The sequence below is a fragment of the Siphateles boraxobius genome, unplaced genomic scaffold, assembly GCF_051911475.1.
Source record: "Siphateles boraxobius isolate OS27281-9 unplaced genomic scaffold, OSU_SipBor_1 53, whole genome shotgun sequence".
Lineage (NCBI taxonomy): Eukaryota > Metazoa > Chordata > Actinopteri > Cypriniformes > Leuciscidae > Siphateles > Siphateles boraxobius.
In genome coordinates, this window is record NW_027509175.1 from 13576973 (window position 1) to 13598382 (window position 21410).

The following is a 21410-nucleotide window of genomic DNA, read 5'->3' on the forward strand; positions in this document are numbered from 1 at the left end:
TTCTATATCAATTGATATCTTCTATGAAAATAAACTTGATTCTTAACCGAGTTTGTTCTGCGAATGAAAACGAGGGATGAGTCTCTATTTACATTTTTTTCATAGAGCTTTTTTATGACCACAACAACGAGTTCATATTGCAGTCTCTGACTTGCATCTTTGTCAAGTGTGAGTTTGACTCTTGTGAAACTCATGAGACTCCGTTGAATGTCATTGCTGTGTGGGAGAAAACACTGAGAGATTAAAGAGGGCTTGAGATACAAAACCCACTTTAACATAAACAGAGATATACCATGGTGATGTTATGTTATCGTCCTGTTGCCATGACACCCAGCAGCACTGTGGCCTGAGGCGAATGTTGTCCTCTATAGACCTGTTTCTCTCTCACACACACACGCACGCACGCACGCGCGCACGCACGCACACACACACACACACACACACACACACACTCTGATCCATCTCTCCATCACTGCAGGATCTCAGAGGAGGATGAAAGCTGCTGGAGTGGGTGTGTGTGAAATCTCCTGTCAAACGTCTCACTCATTCCACATGATAACAGCGCATTCACTCCAAACGCTGCTAATGCAACATTGAAGTCAAGAAATTCATCATCTGAACTCTAATATGAGTGATATATATAAAAATATGTGAAGTATATGTATTTATAACACACAGAATTGCTATTGTTAATTAAAACATATCATTTTGGTCATTACGATATAAAATAATTGTTATTAAATTAATTATAATTATTAAATATATTTTACTTAAAAGTATAAATTATATAGTATTTAAAAATATATATAACAATTATTTTATATTATTATAATGTTATATTTTGTGTGTTTATATATATATATATATATTGTGGCTTGTATGTAATTTTTAATGTAATATATATAAAATATATATTACATAATTATATTAATTATATTTTATTAAAAATGTATACATATAATTGTATATAGTATATATATATATATATAGGTATTAATTATATAATATTATATATATATATATAAAATATATAGGTATTAATTATATAATATTATATATATATATATTGCAATAATATATATAGACATTATTAAATTAATAAAATAATTATTAAACATATTACATAATGTTTTAATTATATATTATTACAAATATATATAATAATTATGTTTAGAATATATTATTTATTTATATTGTATATACATATTTATATATCATATATATTTTTTAAGAATATATTTTATAAAAGTATTAATCAATTAAACATGTTGATTTGGCAACTAACTAAAATAAAATAAGCTAAAGTTAAAGTACTAAAATGACTAAAACTGACATAAAAATAAACTGAAGCTTAATAGAAATATTTTAAGAAGCACATAAAATAACTAAAACACAAAATAAATTTTAAATGAAAACAAAAGCCAATTCCAAATATTAATAAGTACTACAACAGTATAAATAATACTAAAATAACACAGATTTTTAATTCTTAATTCTGATTGGTTGACAGACACTTCATTGTGATTCATTAAAAGTTAGATTGGGTTACTGAAGGTTGACGTACCACGTTCAAAGTCGTTCAGCTCCATCTTCTTGGAAAACCTCAGACACACACAATGTTTCTGAAGATTTTCCCATTCAAGTAGATGGAGCTGTTCGACTCTGAACATGCTCAGTAAACTCAGGAATAAAACATATAGACTCATATTGTGCATCTTTAGCTCAAATCACAGGCTTTCTCAGATAATGACTGGTTTTTGCAGACAAACTCAAACCTGCGTCCACATCTGTGAATAAGATGTTTTTATTGTCGTGTTGAATGAAACCGTATTCACAATCCATTTACCATGTGGGAGAGGGTAAATGTTCACTTAAAAAAATATAAGATCAATGATGAAAGTTAAAAAGGCCTTAGTTCACATGGCAAGGCAGATTCACCCATAACTGATCGTCCAGGGCCGTTGAGTGTGTGTGTGTGTGTGTTTGTGTGCATCTATTCCGCTTGTTTAGTCTCATCTGCTGTAATATTCACAAATAATGATGTTTTAGCCATGCATATGACCGCTAAATCAACATACTCTAAGTTTGGCATCTTTTTTATAAACTACACACAACCATCTTGAATTGTTTTCAATACATTGTTTTTTTTTATCACATTTTTACATTTCTGGATGATCTTACGGATCACAGACGTGATGGTCTGAATAAGAATTGCTCTGTAATACCAAAGGACAATATAGATTAAGAAAACATTATTATCTTATACTCTAATGATTAAATAATCAGAAATAAAATGAACTCATAAACTTTAATAACAGATTTGGTAGCCTGTAACTCTCCTGAGAAAGGTATGATAAAATGATTTTTCTATTATTATTGTTATTATTTCTGTCATATTTGCTCAAAGCAGATGAATCGAGGAACGGATAATGAAGTTAGCCACTATAATTGTTTTCTTCCTTGTGTTTCTGTACAACATTCATGAGGTTCACTGCATTATGATTATTCCTGTCTCACAATATCATTAAATTAACAATCACATCTACTACAGGCTTCAAGATTAATGGGTACTTTCCACAAATAGGGTTCAAAACAGAGCTTCGTGTCAAATATTACAGTATATGAGCTGTTTTATTTGATTAATTTAATTTAAATTGAGTTAATTACAAGAATACATTTAAAATTAATTTAATTAAATGTAAAATTAATTTTAAATGTAGAAAAAATTATTTTAAATTTAACCGAATATCAATATTTAATTATTTTTAACTGCTGAATAATGAAGACCTCTGATGTGCAACAGGCCAAAATCACCATTTTAAAGGCTCTTTAAAACGAGTCACTTGATTTGTCAGTTTCATAAGTGTTTATCTAACGTATCAACTTGTTTGTCTCTATTGCTTAATAAAAGTAACGGGACCCTTTTCATGGAAAGTGCCGATTGCGTCTCACGAAATACTGTTCCTGCCTGATTCAAAGCTTTACAGTCTAATCTAAAGCAAGTCCCATGATTGTTTTACTACATTATTACAAAATACATAATTTGCAACATTCTATATCGAGGTGCTAATTGAAAAACCACAACATAATCAGCTGAATATTCCCAGCAGTTTCGTAAATCAAAATGGACACGACGGTAGAAAAGAAAAGTGCTTCTCAGGATCCTATTTGGCTTCCTTAAAGACTCAAACTGCAACGGGACACCTCGATCCCTCACCGATCTCTCATCGACATCTCAAACCCAGACGTCTGACAGTCCCTCGGAGGAAACGTCCCCTCGCCGACGACAGTGGGCCGCTTGGAAGAACAAAACTAGCTCATTCTGGCTCTTTATTAAAGTAATGGCAGTTTAAGACATCGGGTTCTCTATGTGCAAACGAAATGAGTCTCTTACGAACAGCGTCAAACTCTGAATGAAAACATGCGGAGAAAAGAAAGACTCAAGTATGGTGCATTTTTATAACCCCTTTGACCTTTTTTTGTTTGTTTCTTGTCATAATTAAGGCGTTTACACACTGAAGAAAGCTGCGTTTGCAGGAAACATGGGTTCATACGCGGGAAAAATGCACAACTGAACCGGCTCGAGGATCCAAGAGCTCGACGGATGCGGAAAAATGTCTTCTCAACTTTTATTTGCAGAACTGTCTTTGTATTTTTTATCTACGTCTTTGCAAAGCAGCATTAAATCAACGGATCTTATGAAGCATTGCCTATAAGTTAAATTTCTTAATATTTGTTTGCACGGTTTTCGAAAACCCTTGCGTTTTTTATCTACGTCTTTGCAAAGCATCATTCAAATCAATGGATTTGCAGCTAAAATTCTCGATATTTCTTTGCACGGCTTTTGCAAACCCTTGCATGTTTTTGTGTGTGCAATGCACCATTCCCATTGAAATCAATATATCTGAAGCTTTGTCTAATAGTTCAATTTCTCAAGGTTTGTTTGCACAGCTTTCACAAACCCTTATGTATTTTATCTACGTCTTTGCAAAGCATCATTCCGATTCAAATCAATGTATTGCAGCTAAAATTCTCGACATTTCTTTGCATCTTTTGCATCGTTTTTTTCATCTACACTCTAAAAAATGCTGGGTTGTTTTAACCATTGCGTTACATTTTTAAATGACATTTTTAACCCAATGTTTGAGTTTGTCCATATTTGACCCAAAATTGGGTTAAAACAACCCAGCATTTTTTAGTGCACCATTCCTGTAGAAATCAATGTATTTGCAGCATTGCTTAAAGTTGCATTTTTTCAACTTTTGTTTGCACATGAAACAAACTCCGTTCCCATGCAAATCACCAGATCGGCAGCGTTCTCTAGTGTGTAGACGGCCTTGACGTGTGCATGAGGACTGATGCACCAGTTTTGCGGTGGATCCTGATTGCGAGGGTTATTGTATATTGCAGGAGGAACAGCACGGGTCTTCTTTATCCGGCTGAGAGGCGTAGTCCATCTGCCTCACGATCTCGGAGAACAGTTCGTCCACCATGGTCTTGCTCTTGGCTGATGTCTCCATGAACGGACAGCCCCATTCTTCAGCCAGAGCTTGACCCTCGCTCGACGAAACCTCGCGCTCGTTGTCCAGGTCCACCTTGTTTCCCACGAGAATCACGGGCACACGCTCATACCTGTGAATGCACATGACACGATAATGAGAGAACGATTCGACACCACATGGTGAAATGTGGCATTTCAGCACTAAGAGCAACAACTAGCCAGGTTTCCATCCACTTGTCAATCGAATTATCTGAAGTTCGGTAAAAAAAACCTCTTGCGAATAAAGTTGGTGAAAGTGTGTTTCCATCCGACGGCTTCTAAAGCGAATAAAAACCTGTGCGTAATGACGTCACATGCTCTTTTGCGATCAAATTAGTATATCGAATTGATTTGAGACATTTAAGGTTTTTCCATTCATTTTCGCACTGAATCGCACAACATTCAAGCAAACATTTACGAACAAAGTTTTGCTAGACAAAATGGATTGTTGCGCCATCTACCAACAAATTATCAATATTGCAAAAGTTGTAATAGTGCTTATGTGCCAGCTGATAGCGACATATCAAGCTATAATAATAAAACAACGAGGATATCAACACATTGCTATGATGATGCAGATGCACGTAAATCCCCGACCTTTGTTGGCCATTTCCTTCGCGAGTTCCTGATAAATTATGGCATTTCTTAGATTTTTGCTATCTAAAATAGCCGTTATATTTTTCTGGTAAGTTAAATTCAAAAAGTACCTCGTCTCCTCGTTTGTCCACGTACATCTGTCTTTGTTGTGTGTGTCCATGTGTGCGCAAACAGAGCGGAAATAACTTAATCGCAATTCATTCTTTATTCAGCAAATAACGTTTCCATCAGTGTTATCACATAAGCCGTATATCGATCAACATAAAATCCGATGAGACTGAACGCATTTCATTTGAGTCGATACTCATGAAATTCAATCGAATTTTACTGTTTCCATAAGGCATTTTTCATTCGATATCACTTAATCCGGATAAAAACGTGTGGATGGAAACATAGCTACTGTTTCCAAACAGGTTTCCCTGATAGTTCTGCTGCACCTTTTGCTCTCGTCTGCCATTGGTCAGGCAAACGGATAGTCCCGCCCCCAAACTCATGTCATTGGTTGAGTCAACAGTTCGTCTCAACGTCTCATTCATTCTTCAGAAATCAAACTACCAATGACTGACTTACTGTAAACATTAAACTGGAATATGAAAAAAATATATATTTTAACTCTTTCACCGCCGTTGACGCTTTTTTCCGTCGATCCATGTTTCTCCTAATAATTTTAACCAAACTTCACCAAAATGGGGTCAAATAATCTTCAGACCAAGAGCGACAACTACTGGTCGAAAGTTATAGTTATAACATTGAATTATTCATAATAATTGAACTACAAATACAAGGACCAAACAAATATTCTCAACTTGTACAGTGTGCATGCAATTGATGTACTTGTAAACATAATTAATGCTTGCAGATAAATGTGTTTTTAAAATAAATATTTACTCAGGGACTATTGTTGCTCTTAAATTGATCTTTAATCTAATGCAGTTACAGTATATATATTGTGAATTGTCCCTAAATAAATACATAACACTTTCCAACAAGGTTTTATTAAAAAATAGTAAATAAAAAAAAATATATTATATATATATATTGCTTCAACCACAGTAATCATCATTGGTAAAATGCACCAATATCTAATGAATAATTTGCTCCAGGTGAAACTGTTCAATGTGTTTTCTTTACCAAGATTGATGTGAGTAAATACGAGAGCACTTCACTCCAGTTATTGAACGACCATCCGATACCTGAGGTCAAAACCATTCAAGATGATGCTAATGTATTTATCTTCTTCACAATGACACACAGTGTGGGTGTGTGTGTGTGTGTGTGTAGGTGTGTGTGTGTGTTTGTTTCTGTGTGTGTGTGTGCTTGTGTGTGTGTGTTTGTTTCTGTGTGTGTTTGTGTGCGTGCGTGTGGGTGTGTGTGTGTGTGTGTGTGTGTGTGTGTGTGTGTGTGTGTGTGTGTGTGTGTGTGTGCTGATCCTGGACTGACACAGTGAATCATTCCCTCCACAGACTCTGAGTCAGAGCTATTGATCTGTCAGACCCTGCAGCTGAAAAACGAGTGTTTTAGAGAAGTGTGTGTCTTTAGAGAAGTGTGTGTCCAGGGTGTTGGGCTGCGCAGAACAGCTGAGTCATGAAACACATTCCCAGTGTTTAACACAGATCGGAGTAGTATGCGTTTCATATCAGCTCTAAATAAAGGAAGATCATAGTGACTGTAGAGAGTGATGATGAGTGAAGATCTCAGAACAGCACTGCTCTTTTTCGTCAGTCAGGACTCTTACATCTTACATGGATAGTTCAGGGATCATGGTCTTCAGACCAAGTATCAAAACAATTAAAGGGATAGTTCACCCAAAAATGTAAATTCTGACAGTAATTACTCTCCTTCATGTTGTTCAACCCCGTAAGACCTTCGCCCTCGAGCCCACAGAGAAGGAAATGAATAGTCGAAATAAAGCCGTTATTTTTGGGGGTTTTTCGTACAAAAAGTATTCTCGTCGCTTGATAAACTTAAGATTGAGCCACTGTAGTCACTTGGACTATTTTAACGATGTCTTTAATAACTTTTCGAGGAACAAGTGTCAATCCCTTAGAAGCCTATGGAGGAGTGATCCAGCTCTCAGATTTAATCAAAAATATCTTAATTCATGTTCTGAAGATGAACGAAGGTCTTACGGGGTTGAACAACATGAGGGAGAGTAATTACTGACAGAATTTAAATTTTTGGGTGAACTATCCCTTTAAGTATATTTATCAAGTTTTAAGTATATCGACAGAAGATGAAATATTGGCCATACTGGCGTGCACATATTTGGGCTCAGTATTAAATTGATCACATTAAAGACATTTATAATGTTGCGAAAGATTCTATTTCAAATAAACTTTCTATTCATCAAAGAATCCTGAAAAAAATTCAATGTATCAGTTTCTATTAAAATATGAAGCAGCACAACTGTTTTCAACATTGATAATAATCAGAAATGCAGCAAATCAGCATATTAGAATGATTTCTGAAGGATAATGTGAGTAATGATGCTGAAAATTCAGCTTTTATACAGGAATAAATAAAATAAAAATATTCAAATAGAAAGCAGTTAATCGAAATTGTACAAATATTTCACAATATTTTTTTTTATTATCAAATAAACGCAGTCTTGGTGAGCAGAAGAGAGTTTTTTCAAAAGCATTTTTAAAAAAACCTACCGACACAAAACTTTTGAATGGTAGTGTATATATACAGTATATATATATATATATATATATATATATATACACTCTAAAAACTGCTGGGTTGTTTCAACCCAACTTTAGGTCAAATATGTAATGTAAAAATCTAACCCTACCCAACGGATAGGTTTGTCCATATTTGACCCAAAGTTGGGTTAAAACAACCCAGCAGAGTATTTTTAGAGTGTATGTATGCATTGATTGCACTATGTTAATACTTTGATTGCACTATGTATATACTGCAATTCTGTTGATAGTAAATGTGATTAGTGGTGTTTAACAGAGCAGGAGTTCAGTGATGACAGCAGGGCTTCAGGAGCTCGCTGGTGTTTGACTGACACTGTTCAGCATTATTTACGAAGCACCGGACAATCACGTCTCGTTCTGAGCATCATTCACATCATGTTATTCCATGTAACATTTCACCAGCCTCAGCTAATGTTCCTCGACACACTAGCGGGACGTTGTGGAGCGCGAGTGTGAACGCTGAGTGGGAGGTAAGAGGCACAGATGAAATGTCATCTATTGGTGGCGAGCAGAGAAACGCTATTTATAGCCGGACTGACACAAGGGACGTCTGAAGTCTGAGTCTGAGCTAGACGCATGTTTGAGCAGGTCTGGGAGAGTTTGTGTCATATTCATAAACATATGCTGCTTCAGCTCGTGTGTATGATGGTGTTCACGAGACGAGCTCGATGTGGGAAACACAGACTTTTAAGTTGAAAGGTTGTCAATGATATTTTGTTATTTTGAATGCTGTACATTCAGTTTGTACACATGTGTACAGACGCAATAAAGCTGGCTGGGAAAAATACTACATATTCAGCCAGTTTATGAAGCGACATGATTCCCCGAAACAAATTTCCCATCAGTCTCAGCGGCAGCACGACTCACTAGAAGGACAACATACAAATATAGAATTGATCACACATCTAATGTCTGCCTTTTTTCTGTATAATAATTCCTGCATTATTTTAATTATAATTATTACAGCTATTAAAAATCTAATTATATGCTACTGTTATATGTTTTTAAATATCTGTCTATAATAAGGCTATGTATATATATATATATACACACACACACAATTATTATTATTACAATTATAATATAATTATACATACATAATATTGTCATTTTAATAAATTTTTATTATTTATTTGAAACAATTTCCTAATATTAAAATAATTTGAGATATATTATATTCTGTTAAAGATATAAATGAAATTAAAATAGATATTAAAAAATATTAAAATTATATGATATATATATATATATATATATATATATTGTCACGATGTGGGTTTGTGTCCTGTCATGTTCTTTGGTTCCCTGTCTTGTTCATTAGTTTTCCCAGGTGTTTCTGATTTTCCCACGCCCCCTTGTTATCCTGTTAGCTCGTTTGTCCCTGATTATTTAAGCCCTATGTTCCTGCCCTGTCTTTGTGAGTTGTTGAATGTATGATAGATGTTAACGTTGGTTATTTCTGTATCCTTGAGTCCTGTTTCTGAGTCTTTGAATCCTGTTCCTGTCTAAGTTTGTTAATAAAGCCACACTGCGTCTGGATCCAGCCTCATCGCTATTTCTAAAGCACTACGTTACATATATATATATTAGTGCTGTCAAATCGATTAATCGCGATTATTTAAATCTAACAAAGGTGTGTGTATTATAATATTTATATATATAAATATATGTGTGTGTGCGTGTTTATATATATATACACACACACATATTATATAAACACAAAATTTTATGTGCGATTAATCACAATTAATCAATTTGACAGACCTAATATATTTTAATTTTATAGTTTAAATATATATATGTTGTTTCAACAACAACAACAGTTTGCTTGTGCTTATATATATAAGCACAAGCAAACTGTTGTTGTTGTTGTTGTTGTATTTAGCTTACCACAAACTAGTTCTCATTCAGTTTCCTAATGCTGCTTGACGACATTTTTCACAATGTCATGCCATGCATTATCATCTTAATGTCTAAGTGATTCAATAATTTAATACAGTGACAAGATAACAAACACAGCAGCACTAGTTAAGTGAATGCAATTACCCTGGAGTTTAACGAAGCGCGAGTCTTTCATGACCCAAACATCTATTAGAGGATCACTGAAGCATGAAACTCTTAAAGATTATGATGAATCCATGAGCTGCACATGCAGATGACAAGGTGCATTTACCAATTTAGTATCTGACAGCAGCTCAATAGCTAATTATTCTTTCATGCTACTGCGCGCATACATTGCTTATTGCCTGAAACCTCGCGTCACAGCACACGCATTAGATTGAACCACACAGGAGTAATTTACAATCAAATAATGCAATGCATCAAATAGATGTAATCATGCATTTTTATGATGGAAACGGCTAAAGTTTATTGGAGTTGTTTTAGCATGATTCGCTACAGGATATAAGCAAGTCAAGTAAAAAAAAAAAAAATGCCTTATGCAATTTATAAAGAGGAACTGTTTCGAATGTGAAATGATTGTGATGAAGCACCGAGGGATTTAAAACACATGATTTCACTGTCCGTCTGTCAGAAAGTGACGGCTGCATTGCTCTGTCCAACGCATTGAAGTCCTCGCCGGCGCAGTTGCCCAGTAACGGTTCGACCCCCCCACCCATCCCCCGCTTAGAAACACAAAAACAGATGTGATGTCTCCAGAGACCCTGCTGGAAGCAATGCATGCTGGGATGCTTTTGGCCAGAAATACTGGTCAGGCCACACGCTGATTCAGAGCGAAAACAAAGGAACCTAGTTGTTAATGAAAACAAAAAGGGGAAAGTTTTTTTTCCCAAAGATCCCAAAATAAAAATGTCTGTCAGAAATTAAAGGCTGAATAAAGTCCAAACTGAATGAACGAGACACAGTGTTCAGAAACTAAACTGCTATAAGAGTATAGAACATAAAAAAGGATAAAACAACAGCAAAGATTAAGAATAAAGTTATGAAAATCATTTTGTTCTGTTTCCTGTGTGTTCAGTTTCCTGTGTTTAGTTCTGTTTCCTGTGTTTAGTTCTGTTTCCTGTGTTTGGTTCTGTTTCCTGTTTAGTTCGGTATCCTGTGTTTAGTTCCTTTTCCTGAGTTTCATGTGTGTTTAGCTCTGTTTCCTGTTTCACGTGTGTTTAGTTCTGTTTCCTGTGTTTAATGTTTGTTTAGTTCTGTTTCCTGTTTAGTTCCGTTTCCTGTGTTTAGTTCCTTTTCCTGTGTTTCATGTGTGTTTAGCTCTGTTTCCTGTTTCACGTGTGTTTAGTTCTGTTTCCTGTGTTTCACGTTTGTTTAGTTCTGTTTCCTGTTTAGTTCCTTTTCCTGAGTTTCAAGTGTGTATAGTTCTATTTCCTGTTTAACATTTATTTAGTTCTGTTTCCTGTTTAGTTCTGTTCCCTGTGTTTAGTTCCTTTTCCTGTGTTTCATGTGTGTTTAGTTCTGTTTCCTGTTTCACGTTTGTTTAGTTCTGTTTCCTGTGTTTAGTTCCTTTTCCTGAGTTTCAAGTGTGTTTAGTTCTATTTCCTGTTTAACATTTATTTAGTTCTGTTTCCTGTTTAGTTCTGTTCCCTGTGTTTAGTTCCTTTTCCTGTGTTTCATGTGTGTTTAGTTCTGTTTCCTGTTTCACGTTTGTTTAGTTCTGTTTCCTGTGTTTAGTTCCTTTTCCTGAGTTTCAAGTGTGTTTAGTTCTATTTCCTGTTTAACATTTATTTAGTTCTGTTTCCTGTTTAGTTCTGTTCCCTGTGTTTAGTTCCTTTTCCTGTGTTTCATGTGTGTTTAGTTCTGTTTCCTGTTTCACGTTTGTTTAGTTCTGTTTCCTGTGTTTAGTTCCTTTTCCTGAGTTTCAAGTGTGTTTAGTTCTATTTCCTGTTTAACATTTATTTAGTTCTGTTTCCTGTTTAGTTCTGTTCCCTGTGTTTAGTTCCTTTTCCTGAGTTTCACGTGTGTTTAGTTCTGTTTCCTGTTTCACGTTTGTTTAGTTCTGTTTCCTGTGTTTAGTTCCTTTTCCTGAGTTTCACGTGTGTTTAGTTCTGTTTCCTGTGTTTAGTTCCTTTTCCTGAGTTTTACGTGTGTTTAGTTCTGTTTCCTGTTTCACGTTTGTTTAGTTCCGTTTCCTGTGTTTAGTTCCTTTTCCTGAGTTTCATGTGTGTTTAGTTCTGTTTCCTGTGTTTCACGTTTGTTTAGTTCTGTTTCCTGTTTAGTTCCTTTTCCTGTGTTTCATGTGTGTTTAGCTCTGTTACCTGTTTCACGTTTGTTTAGTTGTTTCCTGTGTTTCACTTTGTTTAGTTCTGTTTCCTGTGTTTAGTTCCTTTTTCTTTGTTTCACGTTTGTTTAGTTCTGTTTCCTGTTTAGTTCCTTTTCCTGAGTTTCAAGTGTGTTTAGTTCTATTTCCTGTTTAACATTTATTTAGTTCTGTTTCCTGTTTAGTTCTGTTCCCTGTGTTTAGTTCCTTTTCCTGTGTTTCATGTGTGTTTAGTTCTGTTTCCTGTTTCACGTTTGTTTAGTTGTTTCCTGTGTTTCACGTTTGTTTAGTTCTGTTTCCTGTGTTTAGTTCCTTTTTCTTTGTTTCACGTTTGTTTAGTTCTGTTTCCTGTGTTTTACATAGGGGTGTCACGATTCTCCAAATCCTCGATTCGATTACATTTTCGATTCTAAGTTCACGGTTCGATTCGATTCTCGATTTTTACTTTTTTTTTAAGCACAGGTTGCTGTTGCTCCTAAAAAGCTGACATCAGTTCATCGCAATCCCACACATCTCTGTTATTATAAGTGAAGCTGACTGCACAATGAATCTTTCATAATATATAGCCTACACTTTGTATGTTATAATTAGAGGATTTGCCAGCTTACAGAATTCAGCACTGAACAAAAAGTCTGTTTTGAGCGGTGAGGAGAGTCTATTTTAAATGCTTCTGATTGGTCATTGCGTTCAAGAAATCAACACATATGTCTGTGATTGGCTAAATCGCTCAACGCTGCAAACATGTTATAAATAGAATCTCTGGGCTGTAAATCGTTTCTATTTTGTTTTAGATGTTCTTGTTGCTTTTCTGCAACAGATAAATACAAATTTATTAGTTTTTATGTTTTATTCATAGATATTTCTAGTTTGCGGGAGTCTGCGAATCGTTTTATTCTCCCGCACACACAGAGTGAGTGCATTACCGCCCGCGCCATCGCACTCGGCCATCAAATCTAGTCCCGTGCCGCACTCTATTGCGTTGGGAGTGCACGTCTATAGATCAAGAGCCCGGCCCGAGGATAGTGACGGGAAATATCGGCCCGGATCGGGGCCAAGTTCAGACTCGGGCATAGAATCTAAATCAGAGGAATCACAGCCTTTCAACACGTGTGTATTTTTCCCCGCGCCGTGATGAGTCGTTCATGAACGATCCGTTCATTGCCTCTGTCATGCGACAAATGAACAAAAGACTCGGAAGGTCAAGTAATTATTAATGTTCCCTGTAAATTATTTTTGACTGCATTATAATGATTTCTTAATTCAGAATATGATCAAGATTGCGTTGGATGTGTTCGGGGAATTTGCCTGTTAAAAGTATAACATTTAAAGCCTCTGAAATGACTAGAAAAAAGATTAGTTAATTTTGATGAACGAGACTGAACATTAGAGTTAGTAAAACGATCCGAACTTTCCATCACAGGCGCGACATGTAGGCGTGGCAGTATCGACGATTCCATTTTTTATTTCGATTTTCGAGTTTGTGAATTAATTTCGATCGATTTCGATTTAAAATCGAAATCGTGACACCCTTAGTTTTACATGTGTTTAGTTTCATGTGTGTTTAGTTCTGTTTCCTGTGTTTCAGTTACATACCTTAGTTATTAATTAATTGATTATCAGTTTCACCTGTGGACTGTTTCATTGATTGGTTTGTTTGGTCTATTTAAGCCTGTTCTTTGTCAGTTCAGTTCTGAGGGTTTTGAGTTTTGGTTAATAAAGATTTATACTGCTGCAAAAAGATAGAATAAGCGGGAGTTATTCTCTATATCAGTGTCACTTTTTCTGAACTCCCTGAAACGCCTCCATTGTAGTCTTGAGTTTTCTTCCGGGAACGATTCCTCATTTAAATAATTCATACGCACAATAAAGGGGCGGGGCCTGGTTGAGTTAGTCGTGTGTTAAACTGGTGGTTATGGTAAGGTGCGGGAGATTTCCCAAACGCGCTCGAAACGCTCGACCAATCACAACATACTGCTCCAGCTGACCAATCAGAGCACAGTGTGCTTTTCAGAAGGAGGGGCTTCATAGAGACAGAAACTAAATGGAGCGTTACTGACAGACTGGGAAGAGAGGAGCCGCAACAATGGAGAATATGAGGAAAAAAATAATCAAGCATGAAAACCTGCTCTAGTAGAGCACAAAAACAACATCAAGACTTTGATAAAGGGTATAATAAGTCGTATTTAGAAAGTATAAAGTACCTGAACTGATGTGAAAATACAAGCGCTACATCAAGTAAAAGGTCACAGTCCAAGTAAAAGGTAGAAAAGCAGCCAAACCAATTTTAAAGTCATACAACATACATAATCACCCTCGGTGTAGAGAAATAGAGGAAATCTTCTCTTCAGAGTGAAACACAAATGAAGACAGATGAGTTCATGTTAATACGCCGCAGCTTTGCTCGCGGTCACAGCGGTGCAGTGAAGCGAACAGTAAATTGGAGCAGGTTAAAAAGCAATCATCGTCTTCAGCGGCCTTCCCGTTCCCTACACACTCTGTAGGGAACATTAGTGAGTGCATTACCGCCCGCGCCATCGCACTCGGCAGTCAAATCTAGTCCCGTGCCGCACTCTATTGCGTTGGGAGTGCACGTCTATAGATCAAGAGCCCGGCCCGAGGATAGTGACGGGAAATATCGGCCCGGGTCGGGCCAAGTTCAGACTCGGGCATAGAATCTAAATCAGAGGAATCACAGCCTTTCAACACGTGTGTATTTTTCCCCGCGCCGTGATGAGTCGTTCATGAACGATCCGTTCATTGCCTCTGTCATGCGACAAATGAACAAAAGACTCGGAAGGTCAAGTAATTATTAATGTTCCCTGTAAATTATTTTTGACTGCATTATAATGATTTCTTAATTCAGAATATGATCAAGATTGCGTTGGATGTGTTCGGGGAATTTGCCTGTTAAAAGTATAACATTTAAAGCCCCTGAAATGACTAGAAAAAAGATTAGTTAATTTTGATGAACGAGACTGAACAATAGAGTCAGTAAAACGATCCGAACTTTCCATCACAGGCGCGACATGGAGGCGTGGCAGTATCGACGATTCCATTTTTTATTTCGATTTTTGAGTTTGTGAATTAATTTCGATCGATTTCGATTTGACACCCTTAGTTTTACATGTGTTTAGTTTCATGTGTGTTTAGTTCTGTTGGCTGTTTCATGTGTGTTTAGTTCTGTTTCTTGTGTTTTACATGTGTTTAGTTTCATGTGTGTTTAGTTCTGTTTCCTGTGTTTCAGTTACATACCTTAGTTATTAATTAATTGATTATCAGTTTCACCTGTGGACTGTTTCATTGATTGGTTTGTTTGGTCTATTTAAGCCTGTTCTTTGTCAGTTCAGTTCTGAGGGTTTTGAGTTTTGGTTAATAAAGATTTATACTGCTGCAAAAAGATAGAATAAGCGGGAGTTATTCTCTATATCAGTGTCACTGTTTCTGAACTCCCTGAAACGCCTCCATTGTAGTCTTGAGTTTTCTTCCGGGAACGATTCCTCATTTAAATAATTCATACGCAGAATAAAGGGGCGGGGCCTGGTTGAGTTAGTAGTGTGTTAAACTGGTGGTTATGGTAAGGTGCGGGAGATTTCCCAAACGCGCTCGAAACGCTCGACCAATCACAACATACTGCTCCAGCTGACCAATCAGAGCACAGTGTGCTTTTCAGAAGGAGGGGCTTCATAGAGACAGGAACTAAATTGAGCGTTACTGACAGACTGGGAAGAGAGGAGCCGCAACAATGGAGAATATGAGGAAAAAAATAATCAAGCATGAAAACCTGCTCTAGTAGAGCACAAAAACAACATCAAGACTTTGATAAAGGGTATAATAAGTCGTATTTAGATAGTATAAAGTACCTGAACTGATGTGAAAATACAAGCGCTACATCAAGTAAAAGGTCACAGTCCAAGTAAAAGGTAGAAAAGCAGCCAAACCAATTTTAAAGTCATACAACATACATAATCACCCTCGGTGTAGAGAAATAGAGGAAATCTTCTCTTCAGAGTGAAACACAAATGAAGACAGATGAGTTCATGTTAATACGCCGCAGCTTTGCTCGCGGTCACAGCGGTGCAGTGAAGCGAACAGTAAATTGGAGCAGGTTAAAAAGCAATCATCGTCTTCAGCGGCCTTCCCGTTCCCTACACACTCTCTCCAGGACACGCTTTTCCATGTGTTTCAGAGCTAGGAGAATAGCAAAAACACTCCCACAAAACTGACTTCAGATGAGTGTGAAATGTCAATATCTATGGGCTCAAACAGCAGGTTTCCCTCAGGAACACGATCTCATCTTCTCAGAAGGAAGGTCTCGTGGGAGACAGTTACACCATCATCCAATCCGTGAACGCAACATTTGCTTTACAAAGCTGGCATTAGACACGCTGAATATGTGTTGCATTAAAAACACCTAAATGCAATCAGATATGAACAGAAGTTGTAATGACTACAGGAAATCATAAACCAATCCACAGGTAAAGTAAAGAACAGTAAAAAAAATGTATAATGTCACAAAAGATTCTATTTAAAATAAATCCTGTTCATTTGAACTTTCTATTCATCAAATAATCTTAGAAAATGAAAATATATCACAGTTTTCAACATTGATAGTAATCAGGAATATTTCTTAAGCATCAAATCATCATATTATACTGATTTCTGAAGGATCATGTGACACTGAAGACTGGAGTAATGATGCTGAAAATTCAGCTTCGATCACAGGAATAAATTACACTTTACTATATATTCACATAGAAACAGTTATTTTAAATTGTAATAATATTTCACTATTTTTACTGTATTTTTAATTTAAAAAAGAAATGCAGTCTTGGTGAGCAGAAGACTTCTTTCAAAGCACACACAATTAATAAAATAAATGTTATATAAGTTCTGTCTGCTGGGAGTCTGAATGTCATTAACACATTTACACATTTCTTTCAAATTAATTCAATAATGCTTTTAGATATCCATTAGCATAACACATTTTACAACATGTAAATGCTTTCACAGAATTGCACACATTTAGTATGGCAGATTCTGTGGAACAGCGCACAGATTGTGTGTGGGCCGTGTTTTTAAACACCTGCTGTAGCTAAATTGAATACATGGATGTGTTTTTTATTCTAAATTCATTGAAGAGTGTTTCACATTAGATAGAAAGCAGATGACCGACGGGTCCACCCACATTTCCTCTTCCCAGGGTCTCGCTGCCAAAAGTCCAGCAAGTCTTTGGGTTACTGCGCGCTAATGCAGTTGTGATGTTTCTTTGGCTTCCACCAGCACACAATCTCATTTATATTGTGGTGAGTGTGCAAATCTCACCAGCGTTACTGTAGTTATCATCAGCCGTCTCAGCATGTGTCTGCAGATTAACAACCGGTGCCAGAGCTTCAGATATCTTTCTGCAGGTTCTGGCATAAAACGGTGCCAATTCAATTCATAATGCGAGAGATAAAGCTGAAAAAAATATAAAGTGCTTAATGGCGGGAATCTCAACCTTCCTTCAGACCCGATTTATGTACTTATTTAATGCATTTTTACTTAAAGTGATTTCACAGAGTTGTGCAAGTGTCATATCTAACATATTGCTAAGCACTAAAATCAGCATTTCTTCATTTATTTAATAATGCATTTATCTGTTTATTTAGCAAGTAAGATGCATAAATGCACAGTTGCTACAATTGCTAAACCCCAACATGCACTAAAATAACTAAATATGGGCTCTACTTCATCCTTTATAAACTATTCAGCACCAAATCAGTCCAAGCGCAAGTTACAAAAGACTTTCAGGATGTTCTGCATCAAAGATGTCAAGTTTCTGCATGCAAATATGGCAAAATCGTGCATGCTAAAAAAATATATATATTTTCAGTGAACTTTGCATTGATGATATGTCTTGATTACTGTGGCGAAGTGGCGGATTACTGACCGCCACTAAACCTCTCCACTATTGTTCATAATGACATCATCAGGCAATATTTAAGGGTGCTTTTCCTATTCAAATGCAACAGTTACTGTATATGTCAAGATCAACCACACACATCTGAATAGACATAAAATGCCAGAAGACAATAAAAGTGCATAAATAAGAGCTTTTTAAAAGCTTTTCTCATTCAAGGTTCTGACAGGATAATTCAGGCCTTTCAGGTTTTGCAGCTTCAGTGACGAATCTTTTGTCTCTTTGTGCTTTACCTCACGCTCGGTTTATAATTGTTCTGAAGGTCCTGTTTATGAAAGCAGTGTGTTCAAACCTTTTTCAAGAGTCAATGTGGAAAAACACAAACAATACAGCATCTGTTTCTAGGCCTTAGGTTAAACTACGGAAAGATTATAACAGACGCTGCCTCCCATTGGACTTATTATTAACGGCACCGTCATATTATTCCATTCCACACACACACACACACACACACACACACACACACACACACACACACACACACACACACACACACACACACACACACACACACACACACACACTCAAGTGTTTCCTGGGAAAACCTTGGAAAGTTCACCTCGCTCAGAGAAGACAAACTCCCGGCTTTACAGACTCAGATGTACTATGGTAAAATTAGGGTTATTTAATACAGTGTGTAACATCATACAGAATGATTACTACATTTATATAACACTTACAAACAAAATACTGTGACAGTACCCTTGTAAAATGGTGGTATAAGTTGCTGATACCATAGTACGTTTAATATTTACCATAGTACATATCAAAAAACGTGGTAATACTGTTGTTTTCTGTCTTTTTTTACCTTTTTGTTTTTACCTTGCATTTACAAGAAAGAGCTGTGGCAGAACCATGGTAAAATCACAGTATCACAAGCTAATAATACCATGGCACTTCAATATTTAGCATAGTACATGTCCAAAAACATGGTAATACCATCGTTTTCAGTAAGTTTACTGCTTTTACCTCAAAGTACTGAAGTAAGTACACAGTAAATATTATGGAAATGCCATGGTTCTTTAATACAGTGTTTATACAATGTTATTGAATGATTATCATAATATATGTCATAAAAATGTGATTATAAAAACGTACTGTGGTAGTACCATGGTAAAATAGAAGTAGCTATCACAAGCTACTTTAATATTTGCATGGTACATGCCATTATTTTCTGTATATTGCTGTTCTCCTTGAACTTACAGAAAAATGATTGTGGCAGTGTCATGGTAAGATGACAAGCTAATACCATATGGTACTTAAATATGTACCATGGCAAAACATGGTAAAATATCATGAGGTTCTCCAGTGTGCTGCAAAGAAATACTATAATATGCACATCCCGGAGTTAAAATGATGGTGTGGTAATATCAAAGGTATTTCCATCATTCATTACTGCAATATAATGCAGTGATTTTGTCCAAGAGGTTATTTAATACAGTGTGTATGCAATGGTATTAAATGATTATCATATTAATATAAGTCATTACAAGGTGCTTATAAAAAGTACTGTGGCAGTACCATGGTAAAATGAAAGTATCACAAACTACTTTAATATTTGCATGGTAGATGCCATTATTTTCTGTAGGTTTATTGCTATTCACCTTAAATTTATAAAAAATATTGTGGCAGTGTCATGGTAAAAATAGTATTGATACTATGATATGCACATCATGGAGTTCAACTAGTGTTAAAATTATGGTACTAGGTGATAATACCATGGTATTTATATCAATGATTATTGCAATACAATGCAGTGATTTTTTCTAAAGAAGGAGCCTTGATCGTGTCTCTTACCTCTAAAATGACAAGCTAATACCATGGTATTTTAATGTGTATACCCTGGTACGTACAACTTACATGTCTAACAATGGGTAACCACGGTACAGTAGCTCAAAGAATACCATGCTATTTCCATCATTGATTGCAATGCAATGCAGTGGTTTAGTCTCTCACCTCTTGACCCGGATGATCTGGTCTCTCATGGGCTTGATGTCCTGAAAGCTCTGCTGGTTGACGAGGCTGTAGACCAGGATGAAGCCCTGGCCGTTCTTGATGTACAGGTCCCGCATGGACGCGAACTGCTCGGTACCGGCCGTGTCCAGGATCTCCAGCACCGACGGCGACGAGTCCACCTCGATCTCCTTACGGTAGAAGTCTTCGATGGTCGGGTCGTATTTCTCGATGAAGGTCCCGGTCACGAACTGGACCGTGAGCGCAGATTTCCCGACCCCTCCACTGCCGAGCACCACCACCTTATACTCGCGCATTGCGCACAGAACCGAACCGAGTGACGCGCGTTGAGGAACCAGCTAACAGTGTCCGAGCCGATCAGAAGCGATGGGGAACTTGCATTGAATATTGCAGACCGGGAGCCATGGCTGGCTGTGTTACACTCACCATAGAGACAAATAACAGAAGCGCGCAAAGAGCCAACGCGCGGGCTTCATGGCATCCGTAACCATGTAGAAGAGCCAGAACCCGACAGTTGCGTGAAGAAGAAATAACCTCTGTGCGTGCATACAAACGCTGAACACATCACGCGTCCCCTCCCTGATGCATCCCAGAATAGAAGATGCACACTATTCTGCATCTTACAGCATCTTCAACCGCCATACTCTCGGGTGGAGACCTTCTGAAGCCCGAACACAGTCTCGGGGCGAGGATAGGAGTTTTATAGCGGGATTGATGCTGTGAGCGTTCAATGGGCGCGGAGGAGTTCGATAAGCCACGCCCACTGTTCTTAATAAGGCAATGGTTGAATCAGGTGGGCGGGACTTCCGCTTTTAACTTCGGCGCGGTTGGTTCCAGCATCAGTTGAGCGACCAATGAGAGGCGGCGTGTCATTAAATTATGCTGTTCCTATGGCAACAGCGCGTCGCCTGCATCAGCACCTCAAATAGAAAGCAACAGGGATGCGGCCTTTGTGTGTGTGTGTGTGTGTACACTGATGGAGGCCGCGAGTCTGCAGTGTTCATCAAACTATTCCAATACTAATAATAGTATTGAACAATACTAGTACAATACAATACTAATTCATTACTTCTGCAGGATTAGTTCATCAACGTGTTCCGCTAACGCCATTTATTTGTTTTGGTATTTCAAACTAATCAAATGTTTTGATTGCATAGCAATGCTATCTTTATTTAATATATATATATATATAATACAATGGCATTCATACATATTCCAGAAAGTCTTTATGTAATACAGGCCCATACAGAGGAATATGCATTGTGCAGTTCTTACCTCTTCATAAATGATCCATCTCCACATGTCAAGGAATACAGCTTTCATTAGAAAGGCTTGAGTTACATCAGATGTATAAAGCATCAGCTCACTGTATAAATCCAAACAAGTATTGTACTAGTAGGCTAGTAAATT

General features: G+C 36.8%; 1 protein-coding gene across 2 annotated transcripts; it reads right to left on the reverse strand.

Moving 5' to 3' along the window:
- Positions 1-1786: 1786 nt before the first annotated feature.
- On the reverse strand, positions 1787-20677 carry rap2ab (RAP2A, member of RAS oncogene family b). 2 transcript variants are annotated; one of them, XR_013195444.1, is made up of 3 exons: positions 19983-20677; positions 4205-4632; positions 1787-4088 (listed from the first exon to the last, which is right to left on the reverse strand). XR_013195444.1 is itself a non-coding variant. In XM_077205409.1 (2 exons), the coding sequence occupies exons 1-2, from the start codon at positions 20294-20296 to the stop codon at positions 4395-4397; spliced, it is 552 nt and encodes a 183-aa protein (XP_077061524.1). In that variant the 5' UTR covers positions 20297-20677; the 3' UTR covers positions 1787-4394. The 2 variants fall into 2 exon arrangements, 1 of the variants encoding a protein (XP_077061524.1); XM_077205409.1 differs by having other exon boundaries at positions 1787-4632.
- Between the last annotated feature and the right edge of the window lie 733 nt (positions 20678-21410).